The following is an 18,051-nucleotide window of genomic DNA, read 5'->3' as shown; positions in this document are numbered from 1 at the left end:
ATGACGCATCCTTACTGGTGATATTATATATGCTCGAGGGTGGGAGCTTTACCCAGAGGTTGAGTAGGCTGGGACTCTATTCCTTGGAGCGCAGGAGGATGAGGGGTGATCTTATAGAGGTGTATAAAATCATGAGAGGAATAGATCGGGTAGATGCACAGAGTCTCTTGCCCAGAGTTGGGGAATCGAGGACCAGAGGACATAGGTTTATGGTGAAGGGGAAAAGATTCAATTGGAATCTGAGGGGTAGCTTTTTCACACAAAGGGTGGTGGGCGTATGGAACAAGCTGCCAGAGGAGGTAGTTGAGGCTGGGACTATCCCGACATTTAAGAAACAGTTAGACAGGTACTCGGATAGGACAGGTTTGGAGGGATACGAGCCAAACGTGGGCAGGTGGGACTAGTGTAGCTGGGACATGTTGGGCAGTGTGGGCAAGTTGGGCCGAAGTGCTTGTTTCCTCACTGTATCACTCTATGACTAGTGTAGCTGGGTCATGTTGGCCGGTGTGGGCTAGTTGGGCTGAAGGGCCTGTTTCCACACTGTATCACTCTATGACTAGTGTAGCTAGGTCATGTTGGCCGGTGTGGGCTAGTTGGGCTGAAGGGCCTGTTTCCACGTTGTATCACTCTATGACTAGTGTAGCTGGGACATGTTGGCTGGTGAGGGCTAGTTGGGCTGAAGGGCCTGTTTCCACACTGTATCACGCTATGACTCTATATGCAATGAATGGTAGAACTGAATCTTAACTTCAGCCAACTTCAGTGGCAACTTCTCCATGAAGGTGATGTGGAAATATATCAGCCAACAAGTGTTGCAGCAAGAATGTCAGAAAGAAACTCTTAAGGTTTCAGAAGAATAAGGTCCGTGTAATCCATAGATGGACACAAAAAGCTGGAGTGACTGAGCGGGTCAGACAGCGTCTCTGGAAAGAAGGAATGGGTGAGGTTTCAGGTCGAGAGCCTTCTTCACGTTGAGACCCAGCTCCACGTGGTCTGACTCTCCTGGGTCCTACTGCTCCTCCCCTCCTGCAAGGCACCTCAGTAATGATCCGACTGGGTCTTTCCCTCCCCCCTCTTTTAATCAGGTTACCCTGACCACCTCCCACCCATACAAGCTCCATCTTCATGTAATCCAAGGTGACTTGAGTAGTTTGGATCTTGGATCCAAGAACCTTTCTCCCTGGCTGGAAAAACCAAATACTGGAGGACATAACTTTAAGGTGAGAGGCAGCAAAGCTGAAAGGAGATGTGCATGGCAAGTATTTGACACAGACAGTGATGGGTGCCTGGAACGCATTTCTAGGGGTGGTCGGTGAGGAGAATACATAAGATGGTGGCATTTAGTTTGAGATACAGCACGGAAACAGGCCCTTCGGCCCACCCGGTCCGCGCCGACCAGCGATCCCCGCACATCAACACCATCCTATACCCACTACGGACAATTTTTACATTTACCAAGCCAATTAACCTACAAACCTGCACGTCTTTGGAGTGTGGGAGGAAACCGAAAATCTCGGAGAAAACCCACGCAGGTCTCGGGGAGAACGTACAAACTCCGTACAGACAGCACCCGTAGTCGGGATGGAACCCTGGTCTCTGGCGCTGCATTTGCTGTAAGGCAGCAACTCTACCGCTGCGCCACCATGACCGCCCTAAGAGGCATAAAGAGGCTTTCAGAGAGGCGGATTAATGCGCAGGGAATGGAGGGATATGGATCATGTGCAGGCAGAGGAGATTAGTTTAATTTGGCATCGACTATCATGGGCTGAAGGGCCTTTTCTGGTCCTGTACTGTTTTACATTCTACATAATTGCAATGAACATGGCCTGTGGATTTCACCATCGAGGAGCTCGCCGTTTCATGTAGAGACTGATGTCAGGAAGCTCCAAGCCTCATGAGGTTCGACTAGCCCCGACGTGGGGTCCGGTCGCCCGGCGCGGGGGAGCTGAGTTCCCCCCCCCGATGCAGGAGCTTGATCGCCTCGATGTGGAGCGCTTGACCGCCGGCTACGGGAGCCAAGATCGCCCCGACAACGGAAGGCTCGAGTGCCCCGATCGCGGGAGAACAAAGAAGGGGAGAAGATTGAACTTTGTTTTGCCTTCCAACACAGTGAGGAATGTGGGGGACTCACTGTGGTGTATGTTCATGTTTGGGTGTCATTTATGAAAATTATTAATATGTACATCGTTCGAGTTAGATAGAGCTCTGGGGGCTACTGGAATCAAGGGATATGGGGAGAAGTTGGGCACAGGTTACTGATTGTGGATGATCAGCCATGATCACAATGAATGGCGGTGCTGGCTCGAAGGGTCGAATGACCGAATGACCTCCTCCTGCACCTATTTTCTATGTTTCTATGTTTCTTTATTGGTATGACTGTATGGCAATATGAATTCCACTGTACCTTAATTGGTACATGTGACAATAACCAAACCTTGAACCTTGAAACCTCACACAGTTTTTAAAAAATACAGTGAAAATGTAAATTTCTCTTATTTGTCTGGCTCAAGACTCCTTCACTCAGAACGTGGTGGGTGCATAAATCGAGCTGCCAGAGGAGGTAGTTGAGTCAGGTACTACAACAACATTTAAAAGATGGTAGACACACAATGCTGGAGTAACTCAGCGGGTCAGGCAGCATCTCGGGAGAGAAGGAATGCGTGACGTTTCGGGTCGAGACCCTTCCTCAGACTAATGTCAGGGGAGGGGGCGGGACAAAGATAGGATGTAGTCGGAGACAGGAAGACTAGTGGGAGAACTGGGAAGGGGGAGGGGATACACAGGGAAAGCAGGGACTATCTGAAGATAGAGAAGTCAATGTTCATACCGCTGGGGTGTAAACTACCCAAGTGAAATATGAGGTGCTGTTCCTCCAATTTGCGCTGGGCCTCACTCTGACAGTGGAGGAGGCCCAGGACAGAAAGGTCAGATTGGCAATGGGAGGGGGAGTTGAAGTGCTGAGCAACCGGGAGATCAGGTTGGTTAAGACGGACTGAGCGGAGGTATTTAGCGAAGCGTCACCCATTCCTTCTCTCCTGAGATGCTGCATGACCCGCTGAGTTACTCCAGCATTGTGTGTCTACCTTCGATTTTTACCAGTATCAGCAGTTTTTTTCCTAAACATTTCAAAGATATTTGGACAGGTGCATGGATAGGAAAGGTTTGGAGGGGAAATTGGCCAAACGCAGGCAAATGGGGCTAGATTAGATGGGTCATCTTGGTCAGCATGAACAAGTTGGGCCGAAGGGCCTGTTTCCATGCTGTGTGCTCTCAGTGGAAGAAAAATAACTCTGTCGGAAACTAACACAAATTGTGCATCCTAAAAGTGATGACCAATTCTTCATTCTATGGGACAGTACCATGCCTGAATCACAGTTGTAATGTACTATTTTAACGTTAGTTCAGAGATGCAGTGTGGAAACAGGCCCTTCGGCCCACCCAGTCTGCACTGACCAGCTCTACTGCTGTTCCACTGTGCCATCCAAGGGATAGCCAAGGAACAAAACTGAGCACCTTGCCACAAAGGTTTAATGGCAACATCCATTATTTTGAGAACTGGAGACTTCTATGAAAACCTTCGACTTGGTTTTGTATGTTCTGCCAACCATTGACTTCTTCACTTAATCTAGTAAAAAAAACTTCAGAAAGGTGAAAGTGTGCAGAGCAGAGTAGAGATTGTAAGAGGAAAGAAACAGACAGGGCAAGTACTGTGAATGTAGAATACATTTTCTAAGCTGTACATCTTTGGAGTGTGGGAGGAAAATGGATCACTCAGAGAAAGCTGTGGAATTCTCTGCCACAGAAGGCACTGGAGGCCAATTCACTGGATGTATTCAAGAGAGAGGTAGATTTTGCTCTTAGGACTAACGGAATCAAGGGATATGGGGAGAAAGCAGGAATGGGGTATTGATTCTGGATGATCAGCCATAATCATATTGATTAAAGGGCCGAATAGCCTACTCCTGCACCTATTTTCTATGTTTCTATGTTTCTATCAATAAAAAATAGGAAGTGTGCACAGTTCCTTGTTTCTACACAGAGCATGCCCTCAGTTTTACCAGATCACCAGATTACTATCCCGCTTAATCGAGATAATAATTATCCATAAAACTCGTTATGATTTTGTTTAATATATGGCTTTTATATTTACAACAAATGGAATAACCATAGCACAAAAACTATTTGCAAAACCTCTTAAGTTAAAAACTTTTTACAATATACAGTAACCAGTGGTGCTGTTAACCACACTGATACAAACGTTAGACTGTTATCATTGAGCTGAAAAAATCCCAGAGGAAACATGTATCCATGTACAGGATAGAATTCAATTAACGCTTTCAGATTAATTGGACACATTTTAAATATAACATGTCTTGCGTCTGCTGTTTCCTTATTAGTAAACCAGGTAAAAGATCACGAGTAAAGGTGGAAACCTTGGTCAGAGATGGCTGTGAACGTCACCTGCTTATTCCACATCTGGGCATCTCAGATTTCTTTTGCAGAGGTTCCAGGAGTTAAAGATCATCGTCGAACGTTTCTGTGCATCTCAGGAGGACCGTCTCGTCGTCAACGTTTGGAGAACTTTCCTACGGAAAGTTGAGGGAGTTATTTAGCGAACGTATTATGAAAAAAAACTGCAGATGCTGGTTACATATGGTCAGACTGAAGAAGGGTCTCGACCCGAAACGTCACCTGTCCCTTCTCTCCCGAGATGCTGCCTGTCCCGCTGAGTAACTCCAGCGTTTTGTGTCGACCTTCGAGTCAAAGTATTATCTGCAAACAACATGCTACCCTGGTGGTGCTGGCGCGAAGGGCTGAATGGCCTACTCCTGCACCTGCTGTCTATTGTCCATTGTCTACCTGGGAAATTAGACTCAGAGTCATACAGCACAGAAACAGGCCCTTCAGCCCAACTTGCCCATGCTGACCAAGATGCCTGTGTTAAAGTGTTCATTCAAAGTGCCCTAAGTTCTGATGTCAGTGCCAACTGTGATGCCACTGTAACTCATTCCTTCTGACTGCACTTGGTCCCTATCCCTCCACCCACTGCCTGTTCATAAACCCGTCTAACTGCCTGTTAAATGCCACTGTTCCATCTGCCTCCACCACCACCCCTGGCACCTTCTAGGCACCCTCCCTCTGTGTAAAAACACTTATCTCTTTTAAACTTTCCTCCTCTCACCTTAGATCTACAACCATTAGCATTTGTCCTTTCTACCCTGGGGAAAAAGACTCTGATTGTCTACTGCCTCTCATGATTTCATCTACTTCTCTCAGGTCTCTGCTCAGCCTCCAGGGCGCAGCGGTAGAGTTGCTGCCTCACAGCGCCAGAGACCCGGGTTCCATCTTGACCACGGAGTTTGCACATTCTCACTGTGACCGCGTGTGTTTTCTCTGGGTGCTCTGGTTTCCTCCCACACTTGACTTTGGTAACTTGTAAATTGTCCCCAGTGTGTAGGATAGTGTTAGTGTGTGGGGTGATTGCAGGGCCCATTCTGACTCGGTGGGCCGAAGGACCTGCTTCCACGCTGTAAAGTTAAAGTTGAAAATCTGAAGTAAAAAACAATGTAAGTTTGTCCTATCTCTCCTTACAACCAATACCCCAGTCTGAAGAAGGGTCTCGACCCGAAACGTCACCCATTGCTTCTCTCCAGAGATGCTGCCTGTCCCACTGAGTTACTCCAGCATTTTGTGTCTACCCTCTAATCCAGGCAGCATCCCAATGAGGCTCTTTGGCACTCCCTCCAAAGCTTCCACTTCCTTCCTGTAATGGTTCGACCACAACTGCACACAATACTCCAAGTGTGGTCTAAACAATATCTTGCACAGCTGTAACGTGACTTCAATCAGGAATCCCCCCCAACCTCCGTCATTCCAGAAAAATACAACCCAATGTGTGTTCAAGACTAAGCCCACATCCTTTATTGAAGGACATGTTTACCTGTGACAGGTAAGGTAGGCACACTGTGACAGGTAAGCACACCTACCTGTGAGTGGAGCGTGACGCAGCCAGAACGAGCCATCACAAAGTTAATGATCTGCTTGTACAGCAGGCAGGTCTCTTCTGGGTTTTCAGACGAGCTGTGAGTGAAGATGGGGCTTGTAATGCAAAAGACAGTCGTCAGTACAGCTACATCTCTGTGGCCAACATTGTTTCCTTACATGTATAAGATGACGACTCTCTAACAAAAAATGTCATTATCTATTACAGGTTAAAATATTATATCTACTCATCGTTCATTTTACAAGATGCTGCTTATTGTTCTTGCATTTGTGCTGCACAATGGTTCAGCTGCTGCCTCACAGCGCCAGAGACTCGGGTTCGACCTGACCTCGGGTGCTGCCTGTGTGGAGTTTGCACATTCTCTGTGAACACATGGGTTTTCTCCAGATGCACCGGTTTCCTCCCACATCCCAAAGACATGCGGGGGGAGGGTTCTAGGTTAATCGGCCCTCTGTAAATCGCCTCGAGTGTGTGGGGAGGGGAGGGGAAAGTGGGAAAACGTGGAACTAGTGCGAATGGTGATCAGTGGGCGGCGTGGACTCAAGTGGGTCGAAGGGCCTGTTACCACACTGTATCTGTAAACTGAACTAAACGACTCACGGCTTTCAGCACCACTGTGCCCATATCTGACACTGGGTTGATAGCAGGAACCCACAATTTAGGGGCACTGCCATGATAGACATGCCATGTGTTAACATAGAAACATAGACAATAGGTGCAGGAGGAGGCCATTTGGCCCTTCGAGCCAGCACCGCCATTCATTGTGATCATGGCTGATCATCCACAATCAGTAACCCGTGCCTGACTTAGACACACCATAGATACTGCACCCTCTGAGTGGAAAAATTAAATCTTTCCCCTCGCCCCTCAAGATCAATAATGTGTTCACATTAGCTACTCTTTTCCTTTCTGAAAGGGTAAGTAGCTAAGGCCAACATGTGGAAGTGATCGACAGTGACTTGTGTGCATTCTTCCAATGGTTTTGACCCCTGGAATAGCCCATCCTTTTTGCCAAGTGTTCAGTTGATATCTTCTAAAAGCCTGTCCTTCCCAGGTGCCAGCCAGGTTAGGTTTTAAGGTGAGAGGGGAGAGGGGGGAGATTTAATAGGCACTCGAGGGCAACATTGTCCACTCAGAGGGCGGTGTGTATATGGAACAGAGGAAGTGGTGGGAGGTAATCATTAAAGATCAGTGAAATATCTTAGTTTAGTTTAGTTTAGAGATACAGCGCGGAAACAGGCCCTTTCGGCCCACCAGGTCCGCGCCGACCAGCGATCCCCGCACATTATCACTATCCTGCTGGGATGTACCCATTAGGGACAATTTTTACATTTACCAAGCCAATTAACCTACACACCTGTACCTCTTTGGAGTGTTGGAGTGAAACCAAAGATCTCGGAGAAAACGCATGCAGGTCACGGGGAGAACGTACAAACTCCGTACAGACAGCACCCGTAGTCGGGATGGAACCCGGGTCTCCGGTGCTGCATTCGCTGTAAGGCAGCAACTCTACCGCTGCGCCACCGTGCCGCCCATTTTATAAATACCGCCCTGCACATTCAGTTCAATAAACCTGATTTACATTGGGTCTCACTTCACTATAGTTTCCATTGGCCTGCATTATTTGGAGATGTGTATTGGAGATATCAGTGCATTTACAGTACGTTGTTCATTTGGCAAGGGATGTAATTTGGACTACCTCTGGGATAACAATATCAAATCACTGGATATCAGACAGCAAAAGAGAAATGTGTAAGAAGGAACTGCAGATGCTGGTTTAAACCGAAGATAGACACAAAAAGCTGGAGTAACTCAGCAGGACAGGCAGCATCTCTGGTGGGAAGGAATGGGTGATGTTTTAGGTCGAGACCCTTCTTCAGACTAAAAGAGAAATGCCTGATGATAATGGAACACAGGTTCCATGTACATCTGCAGCCCATGATATGAACTTATGGACCAAGCGCAGGCAAGTGGGACTAGGGTGGCTGGGACATTGTTGGCCGGTGTGGGCGAGTTGGGCCAAAGGGCCTGTTTCCACACTGTATCAATCTAAGACTCTATGACTCTATAACACAACAATAAACTGCATGTACTGTAAATTTGCTGATATCTCCCCCTACACTTCTCTAAATAAAGCAGCCCAGTGGAAATTGTGGAGCAGTGAGACCTAACATTGAGCAAGTTTATTGAACTGTAGGCACAGAACAGGATTTATATATTTATAGAATATTTCACTGATCTTTAATGACTGCCTCCTGTACCTCCTCTGGCAGCTCGATTTATACACCCACCACCCTCTGAGTGGAAACATTAAATCTTTCCCCTCTCCCCTCAAAATCAGTACCTGCGGGACTGACAACCAGCAGGTCCAGACCTCGTGGGGAGTCACAAATCCTGAACCACAACCACAAATCCTGCCCAGGATTTCATTTAATTGCTTCCTACGACAATCATTTCTTCAGGCCACAAACAGGAGGCTGACATGAGTTTGATACCTGCTTTCTTCCTTTATTTCTGTCAGTGTATCCAGCTCTGGTTTCACGAGGAAGCCTGAGGCTAAATCAAACGCATCTTCGAAAAGCATCTGTGGGACAGACAGCAGGAGACAAAAATGACCACAGAGCTTCAACTGACTAAATAACCTTCATGTGTGGGAAAGAACGGCAGTCGCTGGGTTAAATCGAAGGTAGACACAAAATGCTGGAGTAACTCAGCGGGTCAGGCAGCATCTCGGGAGAGAAGGAATGGGCGACGTTTCGGGTCAAGACCCAATCCTTCTCTCCAGAGATACTGCCTGACCCGCTGAGTTACTCCAGCATTTTGTGTCTACCTTAAATCGCCTACATTTCAGGTGATCTACTTCACCAAAAATAAGTTGTCCTTGATAGACATAAAAATGCTGGAGACACTCGGTGGGTCAGGCAGCATCACTGGAGAACATGGATGGGTGACATCAGGTCGGGACCCGAATCGTTACCTATCCTTTTTCTTCAGAGAAGCCGCCTGACCCACTGAGTTACTCCAGCATTTTGTACCTATCTTTGGTATCAACCAGTATCTGCAGTTCATTTTTATTACACTGGGTTGTTCTTGATTTTTGGAAAGCAGGAAGACAGATAAAGCAAAAATTCAAGTCAATGGATATTTTTAAGGTGGAGATTGATGGATTCTTGATTAGTACGGGTGTCAGGGGTTATGGGGAGAAGGCAGGAGAATGGGGTTAGGAGGGAGAGATAGATCAGTCACGATTGAATGGCGGAGTAGACTTGATGGGATGAATGGCCTAATTCTTCTCCGATAACTTTTGAACTTTTGAAAGAAAAGACTATACATGAATAAAACCAAGGCACCCACAGTGCACAGAGAAAGGATAAAAGGTATAACATTTAGTGCAAAGATATCACTTTGAAGTCTGATACAGACCAATTGAAGATAGTTCATAGGTCTCCAATGAGGTGGGTGGGAGGTCAGGACCCACTCCAGCCTACTCCAGAGGACGGTTCAGTTGATAACAATTGGGAAGAAACTGTCAGGCAGCATCTGTGGAAGGAATGGAGCGTAATCTCATTCAGTGCTGTTAAGGTGCTTGTGAATCCGAGACCATTGCCTGCAATAAGGAGGACGTTCACCTTACACGTCAAGGGAACCCGTCTCCCACGACTTGAATCATCTTTTACAGTGGAATTCTAAAAGAGTAAAAAGTTCTCTCAATGAGTAGAGGGACTTTCTTGATGTGAAAACTCATGAGCTTTGTGGGTAAGCTACCTCATCGTGATTGGATTCTGAAGAACCACTTGCTCCCTGGCTGTCGAGGACACGGTCTCTCGCGGTGTAGTCCATTTGTAAAGGTATCTGCAGGGTGATCTGCTCGCTTGGGGAGAAGCACCCTGGTTGAGAACACTTTTTGAAGATGGCTGCCTTCCCCTCCACGGACATTTCCTGCCAGAGGTGTGAAATGGCTTTCGACACAATGGGCAGCGTGATCTGCTCCACAGACACGATCCTGGTCTCCACCAAAAGGTCCACTGTTTCTTTATAAAAATTCAGGTATCTGCCAGAAAGAGAGAAAAAATCAAATACAGGAGCTTCGCATGTTACACCTGGGCAGCACGGTGGCATAGTGGTAGAGTTGCTGCCACACAGCGCCAGAGACCCGGGTTCCAGCCTGACTACGGGCGCTGTCAGTCAGTTAGTTAGTTTATCTACTGACTATGGGTGCCGTCAGTCAGTTACTTAGTTAGTTTATCTACTGACTATGGGTGCTGTATGTTAGTTAGTTAGTTGGTTAGTTAGTTAGTTAGTTGGTTGGTTAGTTAGTTAGTTAGTTAGTTAGTTAGTTAGTTAGTTAGTTAGTTAGTTAGTTAGTTAGTTAGTTAGTTAGTTAGTTAGTTTATCTACTGACTACGGGTGCTGTCTGTACTGAGTTTGTACGTTCTCCTTGTGACTGCATGGGTTTTCTCCAAGATATTTATTCAGTTTCCTTCCACACTCCAAGGAACTTGTAGGTTTGTATGTTAATTGCCATGGTGTAAATTTAAAAATTGTCCCTAGTGTTTGTAGGGTTAAAAACTGTCCTTAGTGGGTGTAGGATAGTGTTAGTGTGCGGGGATCGCTGGTCGGCGCGGACTCGGTGGGCCAAAGGGCCTGTTTCCGTGCTGTATCTCCAAACTAAGCTAAACTAAACGTGCTTGGTTTACGCATTTTTGGAATAACACACTTGTCTAATTACTACCAAAGTTGAATTTACGTGCTCTTCTTTTCAGAATGACGTGCTCAAATGTTTGCCTGGCACCGTAAGACAGCAGAGTCCTGTGCAGGACCTATACATATACTTGATTTACACGTTTTTTGATTTTTCAAACACATAACCCATGTGAAAAGTGGGAGGTGACTATAATTTAACAAATTAAAAACGATTTGGCAAGTCCAATGCCTGATTTATCTGCCTCTCTCACTCTGAGTTGGTCCCCAAAAGGTCCTTAAGACGTTCTTGCTTCTAGGCCATGGACCTCATTGGAAATTCTGTGTGTGCAAATCACAGCTCTACAACGATGCCTTTGACCCATAAATAATAGGTTGAGCAACAGTATCTTATATTAGTTAGTTAGTTAGTTTATTTGTCATTCCACTCCTTACAGATCATGCAACGAATGGGACGAAACAGAGTGCCTCTGGGGGGCCATAGTGCAATATAAATGCAAAGCATATCGACAGGGGATGACAGTGCCGTACAATACGATAGTGTCACTGCATTAGACTATTTATATTTAAAGCTGTCATTCACTGTGGTATCCTTGTGATGTTCATAAGTGATAGGAGAAGAATCAGGCCATTCGGCCCATCGAGTCTACTCCGCTGTTCATTCATGGGTGATCTATCTTTCCCTCTCAACCCCATTCTCCTGCCTTCTCCTCGTAACCCCTGACACCCGTACCAGTCAATGTACATGATATTCGTCACAGCCAAGTAATCGTGTTTCCCCTGATTAGTTACCCGTGAAGGGTTCCCAATCCTTTGGTCAGTGGAGCGAAGCGGGTGGTAAAGATCAGAGAAATTCTGCTCTGTAAGGAGTGAGAGAAATCAGATGGCACACCGCACTCACGCGCACTGGAAGAAAGACACTCATCTGGTCTACTGAACCACGCTGTTCAGCATTACAGTGCAAGTAAGGGCAGTACAGCAGTAAAGCTGCTGCCTTACAGCACCAGGGACCCAGGTTCGATCCTGACTACAGTCTGAAGATGGGTCTCGACCCGAAAGCTCACCCATTCCTTCACTCCTGAGATGCTGCCTGACCTGCGGAGTTTCCTCCAGCATTTTGTGAAATAAATACCTTCGATTTGTACCAGCATCTGCAGTTATTTTCTTACACTGCCTACGGGTGTTGTCTGTACGGCGTTTGTACGTTCTCCCTATGATCGCGTGGGTTTTACTCCAGGTGTTCGGGTTTCCTCCCACACTCCAAAGACGTGCAGGTTTTTCAGGTTAATTGGCCACTGTAAATTATAAATTGTCCCTGGCGTGTGGGGTAGTGCTGGTGTACGGAGTGAACGCTGATCGGTGGGCCGAAGGGCCTGTTTCCACGCTGTATCTCTAAAGTCTAAAGTAAAGTCTAATAATGACTCTTACAGTAGTTCCTAGAATTCAGACAACACGAAACAAGCTCTGCATTTATATGGGGCAGAGTTGGTCCCTAGTGACTAGCCAATGCAGTCGGTACCTACTACTAATGCAAGCTAAGCTAGAGGACCAGCAAAGAATTGAAAATGTGGTGAAACGGGAGCTGGTAAAAACGCCGAAATGCACTCATGGTTTTCAAAAAATTAATGATGTGTCTTTCCTAGTGCCCTGGAAAATTTGCACTCATTCTGATTAAGCTGCAGAATAGCTGGAGATGAACATTTTCCTCAACCTATTAAGACTTTGCTTCTGAGGTATCAAAAAATGCTGGAGTAACTCAGCAGGTCAGGCAGCACCTAGGAGAGAAGGAATGGGTATATTGCTTTTGAGCATTGCTAGTTTAATTTGGAAGACAGAAATTAATCGGGCAAGGGAGAAAATGGTCATCTCAAGAGAGGTGTCAATATTAAGTCTATATTATCCCGTCTTCCCCCCTCCTCTCCTCCACTTTGTGTGGCGTGTGCTGTACAAACCCTTCAAATTCGAGGAGTTCTGTGGAGGATTTGACTGGAGACTGGGAGCAGACAGATTTCACATCGTTCTCTGTGGGATGTCCTCGATATTCCCGCAGCCACTGCCAAAGGGTGAGTCTAGTCTTAGCGGGGAGAGCAGTGGAAGCCGCGTCACTGTGAAGGCAAGAACAACTGTTGAAGATATGTGCAGGAAGGAACCACAGATGCTGCTTTACACCGATATACCGGCATAGAAATGCCAAGAACACTGGAATTCACACACCTATTCTTCCAAATGTGCGATTTAATAAATATATTACTAGAGAAATGAATACAATTAAGGTCATGAGGTAATTTAGGAGTAGAATTAGGCCATTCGGTCCATCGAGTCTACTCCGCCATTCAATCATGGCCGATCCATCTCTCCCTCCTAACTCCATTCTTCTGCCTTCTCCCCATAACCTCTAACACCCATACCTTAAGAGATAGAGCTCTTAAGGATAGCGGAGTCAGGGGGTATGGGGAGAAGGCAGGAACGGGGTACTGATTGAGAATGATCAGCCATGATCACATTGAATGGCGGTGCTGGCTCGAAGGGCCGAATGGCCTACTCCTGCACCTATTGTCTATTGTCTATAATCAAGAATCAATTTCAATTAATTTTATTTTCTGTTGCACTTTCATTAAAATACTTGTCGTTCGGTAAATAAAAAAATCTTGTACCAAATATTTGTCTCCTAATCTCTTTACTCTAAAGCGTGCCAAAGTGGCAACGATCTTTGCACTCGTAGTATAAGCCTGAGGAAGGGTCTCAACCCGAAACGTCGCCCATTCCTTCTCTCCTGAGATGCTGCCTGACCTGCTGAGTTACTCCAGCATTTTGTGAATAAATACCTTCGATTTGCACTGGTAGTGATGCATTAATGTTACCAGTTACCTGTTAATGTAGACAATGCACTGTTCATTGTGGTAAGGTATGTTACAGCTGGCACTCACTAACTCCTGCTGCAGTAACTCATAATGTTTTACCCTCATCAGCTCTTGCACATCAATCATTTCTGAACATTTAGTGTAGTGCTCAAATTGAAATTTAGTACAATTAACAAATGTAAATGTATTGTTTTTTTGACCATGTACCAGGAGGTAGCAAATGCAACAAATGCACACTCTGCCATGGTGTAGATTATGATCTGACAAAATATAATCAGAGACATGGAGTGAAACAGCTCGGAAACACAGTGAAGGGATGAAATGAGTGTGAGCATTTCATAGTGAAAGAGCCAATGGTTCTCACATCGTGATACACTGCACCCATTGGAATGCCAATATAGGACCTAGGGCAGTACAGCATGACAGCAGGCCCTTTGGCCCACAATATCTGTGCTGAACATGATGCCGAGACCATCACTAATCTACCCGCACATAACCCGCAGAGGTGGTGCAGCGGTAGAGTTGCTGCCCCACAGCACTGGAGACCCAGGGTCGATCCTGTCTGTACGGAGTTTGTACGTTCTCCCCTCGACCTGCGAGGGTTTTCTCCGAGATCTCCAGTTTCCACCCACACTCCAAAGATGTACAGGTTTGTAGGTTAATTGGCTTGGTATAAATGTAAATTGTCCCTAATGTGTGTAAGGAAGTGTTAATGTGCGGGGATCACTGATCGGTGTGGATTCGGTGGGCTGAAGGGCCTGTTTCCGCGCTGTATCTCCAAACTAAAACTAAATAAAACCCATAACCTTCCATTCCCTGCATATCCATGTGCCTATCCAAAAATCTTTTAAAAGCCGCTAATGTATCTGCTTCAAGCAGTAGTCCTGGCAGCATGCTCCAGACACCCAACACCCTCTGTGTAAAAACCTGCCCTGCACATCTACTCAAAACTTTGCCCCTCGTACCTTAAAGCTATGCCCTCTAGTCTTTGATTTTTCCCATACTGGGAAAAAGATTGTGACTGTCTACCCTATCTATGCCTCCCATAACCTTCTATCAGGTCTCCCCGCCACCTCTGCTGTTTCAAACTATCCAAGTCTGTCCAACATCTCCCTGTAGCTAATACCCCCTAATCAAAGGCATCTTTCTGGTAAACCTCCTCTCCTCCTTAAAGGTGGAGTCCAAGAATCGCGAGGGAATAATAATCATTTTGGGAAAAGGGAACCATTTGATATTGGCAATGAGGCTGCTGATCCTGCTGATTTCCATTACGTACCTGTGTTCCTTGTAATAGCCAATATATTGTTCTTTCACTTCTTCCAGGCTTGATGGCTGACCATCTTTCAACTGATATGTTTCTGTCATGCAGCAGAATATCAGAAAGATTAACCAGAATTATGTAATACAAATGGTCTATTATAACATGTATTTTCAAAACACCAACGAGGGCGGCACGGTGGCGCAGCGGTAGAGTTGCTGCCTCACAGCGCCAGAGACCCGGGTTCCATCCTGACTACGGGTGCTGTCTGTACGGAGTTTGTACGTTCTCCCCGTGAACTGCGTGGGTTTTCTCCGGGTGCTCCGGCTTCCTCCCACACTCCAAAGACGTGCAGGTTTGTAGGTTAATTGGCTTCGGTAAAAACTGTAAATTGTCCCCAGTGTGTGTAGGACAGTGCTAGTGTAAGGATGTACCTTTCGAAAGGAGATGAGGAGGAATTTCTTTAGCCAGAGGGTGGTGAATCTCTGGAATTCATTGCCACAGGCAGCGGTGGGGGGCAAGTCAGTGGGTATTTTTAAAACGGAGATGGACTGGTTCTCGACTAGTAAGGGCATCAAAGGTTGTGAGGAGAAGGGAGGAGAATGAAGCTTGAGAGAGGAAAAATAGATCAGCCATGATCGAATGGTGGAGCAGACGATGGGCTGAATGGCCTTATCCTGTGTCTTGTGGTCTTATGGAGCAGCAGGGTTCCACTGGCTAGTGAGGCAGGGGAGACAGGCACATGGGAATACCATCACTTGCAACTCCCCTCAAGCGAGACTCGACCCTGACTTGAAAACATATCCTTCATCATTCTCTCTTTCTCACCGACTCCAAATCCTTCAGCCTTTTAATCACATTCCTCAGGGTTCAGCAATAATTGTGGTTTTGCCCTCGATTACCACATTCCGGAGGATAAATTGCCCACCCTACAGATTGCTTCATTAATTCTGCAAACACTAACCTTTGAGTATCAGCAGATTTTCAAGCTTCCTTTCCAAATCCATGATGTAGTTCTTTGCCTTGCGTAACACCTGCCACTGGAGATGAGATCAAACTCAAAGCCAAGGTTTAACTTGAGGGGTAACATATAAACGGTGACATCTCAAGTCTGCAGCACCGAAGGTACTGTAAGCTTCTGTTGACAAGAGTACTCAAGTCAATCCCAGTTCTTCACCAAACCGACCATGCTCCCGGAACAGCAGAACAAGTGGCACAGCGGTAGTCACTGCCTCACAGCGCCAGGGACCCGGGTTCCATCCCGACTACGTTCGTACGTTCTCCCCGTGTCCTGCGTGGGTTTTCTCCGGGTGCTCCGGTTTCCTCCCACACTCCAAAGCCGTACAGGTTTGTAGGTTAATTGTCTTGGTATAAATGTAAATTGTCCCTAGTGTGTGTGGGATAGTGTTAGTGTGCGGGGATCGCTGGTCGGCGTGGACTTGGTGGACCGAAGGGTTTGTTTCCGCGCTGTACCTCTAAACTAAACAATTGAACAATGAATGTCTTTTGTCAGAGGGCGGTGAATCTGTGGAATTCATTGCCACAGACGGCTGTGGAGGCCAAGTCAGTGGATATTTTTAAGGCGGAGATTGATAGATTCTTGATTAGTAAGGATGTTAGAGGTTATGGGGAGAAGGCAGGGGAATGGTGTTGAGAGGGAAAGACAGATCAGCCATGATTGAATGGCGGAGTAGACTTGATGGGCCGAATGGCCTCATTCTGCTCCTAGAACTTATGAACAATTGAATCCCTGTGTCATAACACTTCAAACTTACATCTTTGGCTATACATATCTTGGGATTTCCTACGTTGATCATTCTTTGTTTTAATGTTTTTAAAACACATGGTATTTAATCTCCTATGTCTTAATGCCTCACAGTACCAGGGCTCTTGACCTCGTGTGCTGTATGTGTGGAGTTTGCATGTCATTTCGTATGTAACTTACTATCAAGACGATACAAGACAAGATCCCAACAATATCATATCTGATATAGACACAAGGTGCTGGAGTAACTCTGCAGGTCAGGCAGCATCTCTGGAGATAAAGGATAGATGCCATTTCGGGTCGGGACCCTTAGTCTGAAGAAGGGTCCCGACCTGAAACATCACCTATTCTTTTTCTCCAGAGATGCAGCCTGACCTGCTGAGTTGCTTCAGCACTTTGTGCCTATCCTTTGTATAAACCAGCATCTGTAGTTACCTTCCTATCATATCTGAGTTGTTTGAGAACCTGAGAACTATTTCTTAACACTTTCTTGCTTTTGCAGTTAAAAGCAAACTGCTGCAGAATCTTAGCAGGCAGGTCAGGCAGCATCGGTGGAATGAAATGGGTGGAGGTCGGATTGGGTCGGGACCCTTCTCCAGACTGAAACGTCGTCCGTCCATTTCCCTCCACAGATGCTGCCTGGCCCGTTGAGTTCCTCCAACACTTTGTTTTTGTTCAGGATCTGCAGTCTCTCTCTTGTGCCTCCTTACTTTTGAGGTTGTTCGCTTGGTCCTCTTGGACAGGGGACATACAGTGTCTCGTAGGTGATTGAAGAGACCCGCCAGCTTTGCCCGGTGTCGAGCCTGAGAGAGGCGACGGCGAGCTACCCGAGGTTCAACATCCTGTAACATTGCCATGAAGCTTGGACTTGCGTCTGTATACGGACTGGTGCATTCCCCCGAACTCTCCATCGCGATCTGAAACCCACAGATTACACATCAAAATGTTATCAAGAGAGAGCTAGATTTAGCTCTTAGGGCTAATGGAATCAAGGGATATGGGGAGAAAGCAGGAATGGGGTACTGATTTAGGATGATCTGCCATGATCATATTGAATGGCGGTGCTGGCTCGAAGAGCCGAATGGCCTACTCCTGCACCTATCTTCTATGTTTCTATGTTTACCTGCAGAATAAACCTGTAGCTGGAGCCACTGTAAATGACTGGATTGTAAACATGTATTGTCTTTCCACTGACTGGATAGCACTCAACAAACTCTGTTCACTGTACCTCGGTGTCAATACCTGTAACAATAAACTAAACTGAATATATCTGACGTCTGGAATATCTATCTCATTGGAGACCCTCACACTATCCTTGATCGGACTTTACTGGCTTTATCTTGCACTAAACGTTATTCATATTATTCCCTTTATCATGTATCTGTACACTGTACACGGCTCGATTGTAATCATGTATTGTCTTTCCGCTGACTGGTCAGCACGCAACAAAAGCTTTTCACTG

The 18,051-nt window shown here is 46.2% G+C and overlaps 1 protein-coding gene across 1 annotated transcript; it reads right to left on the bottom strand.

Moving 5' to 3' along the window:
* Positions 1 to 4,514: 4,514 nt before the first annotated feature.
* On the bottom strand, positions 4,515 to 17,500 carry LOC144603750 (stimulated by retinoic acid gene 8 protein homolog). The gene is made up of 8 exons (XM_078417457.1): positions 17,300 to 17,500; positions 15,789 to 15,864; positions 14,843 to 14,924; positions 12,658 to 12,810; positions 9,770 to 10,055; positions 8,500 to 8,588; positions 5,988 to 6,099; positions 4,515 to 4,586 (listed from the first exon to the last, which is right to left on the bottom strand). The coding sequence occupies exons 1-8, from the start codon at positions 17,498 to 17,500 to the stop codon at positions 4,515 to 4,517; spliced, it is 1,071 nt and encodes a 356-aa protein (XP_078273583.1).
* Between the last annotated feature and the right edge of the window lie 551 nt (positions 17,501 to 18,051).

Source organism: Rhinoraja longicauda, chromosome 20 (assembly GCF_053455715.1).
Source record: "Rhinoraja longicauda isolate Sanriku21f chromosome 20, sRhiLon1.1, whole genome shotgun sequence".
Lineage (NCBI taxonomy): Eukaryota > Metazoa > Chordata > Chondrichthyes > Rajiformes > Arhynchobatidae > Rhinoraja > Rhinoraja longicauda.
This window is presented reverse-complemented; position numbering and strand designations above follow the sequence as displayed.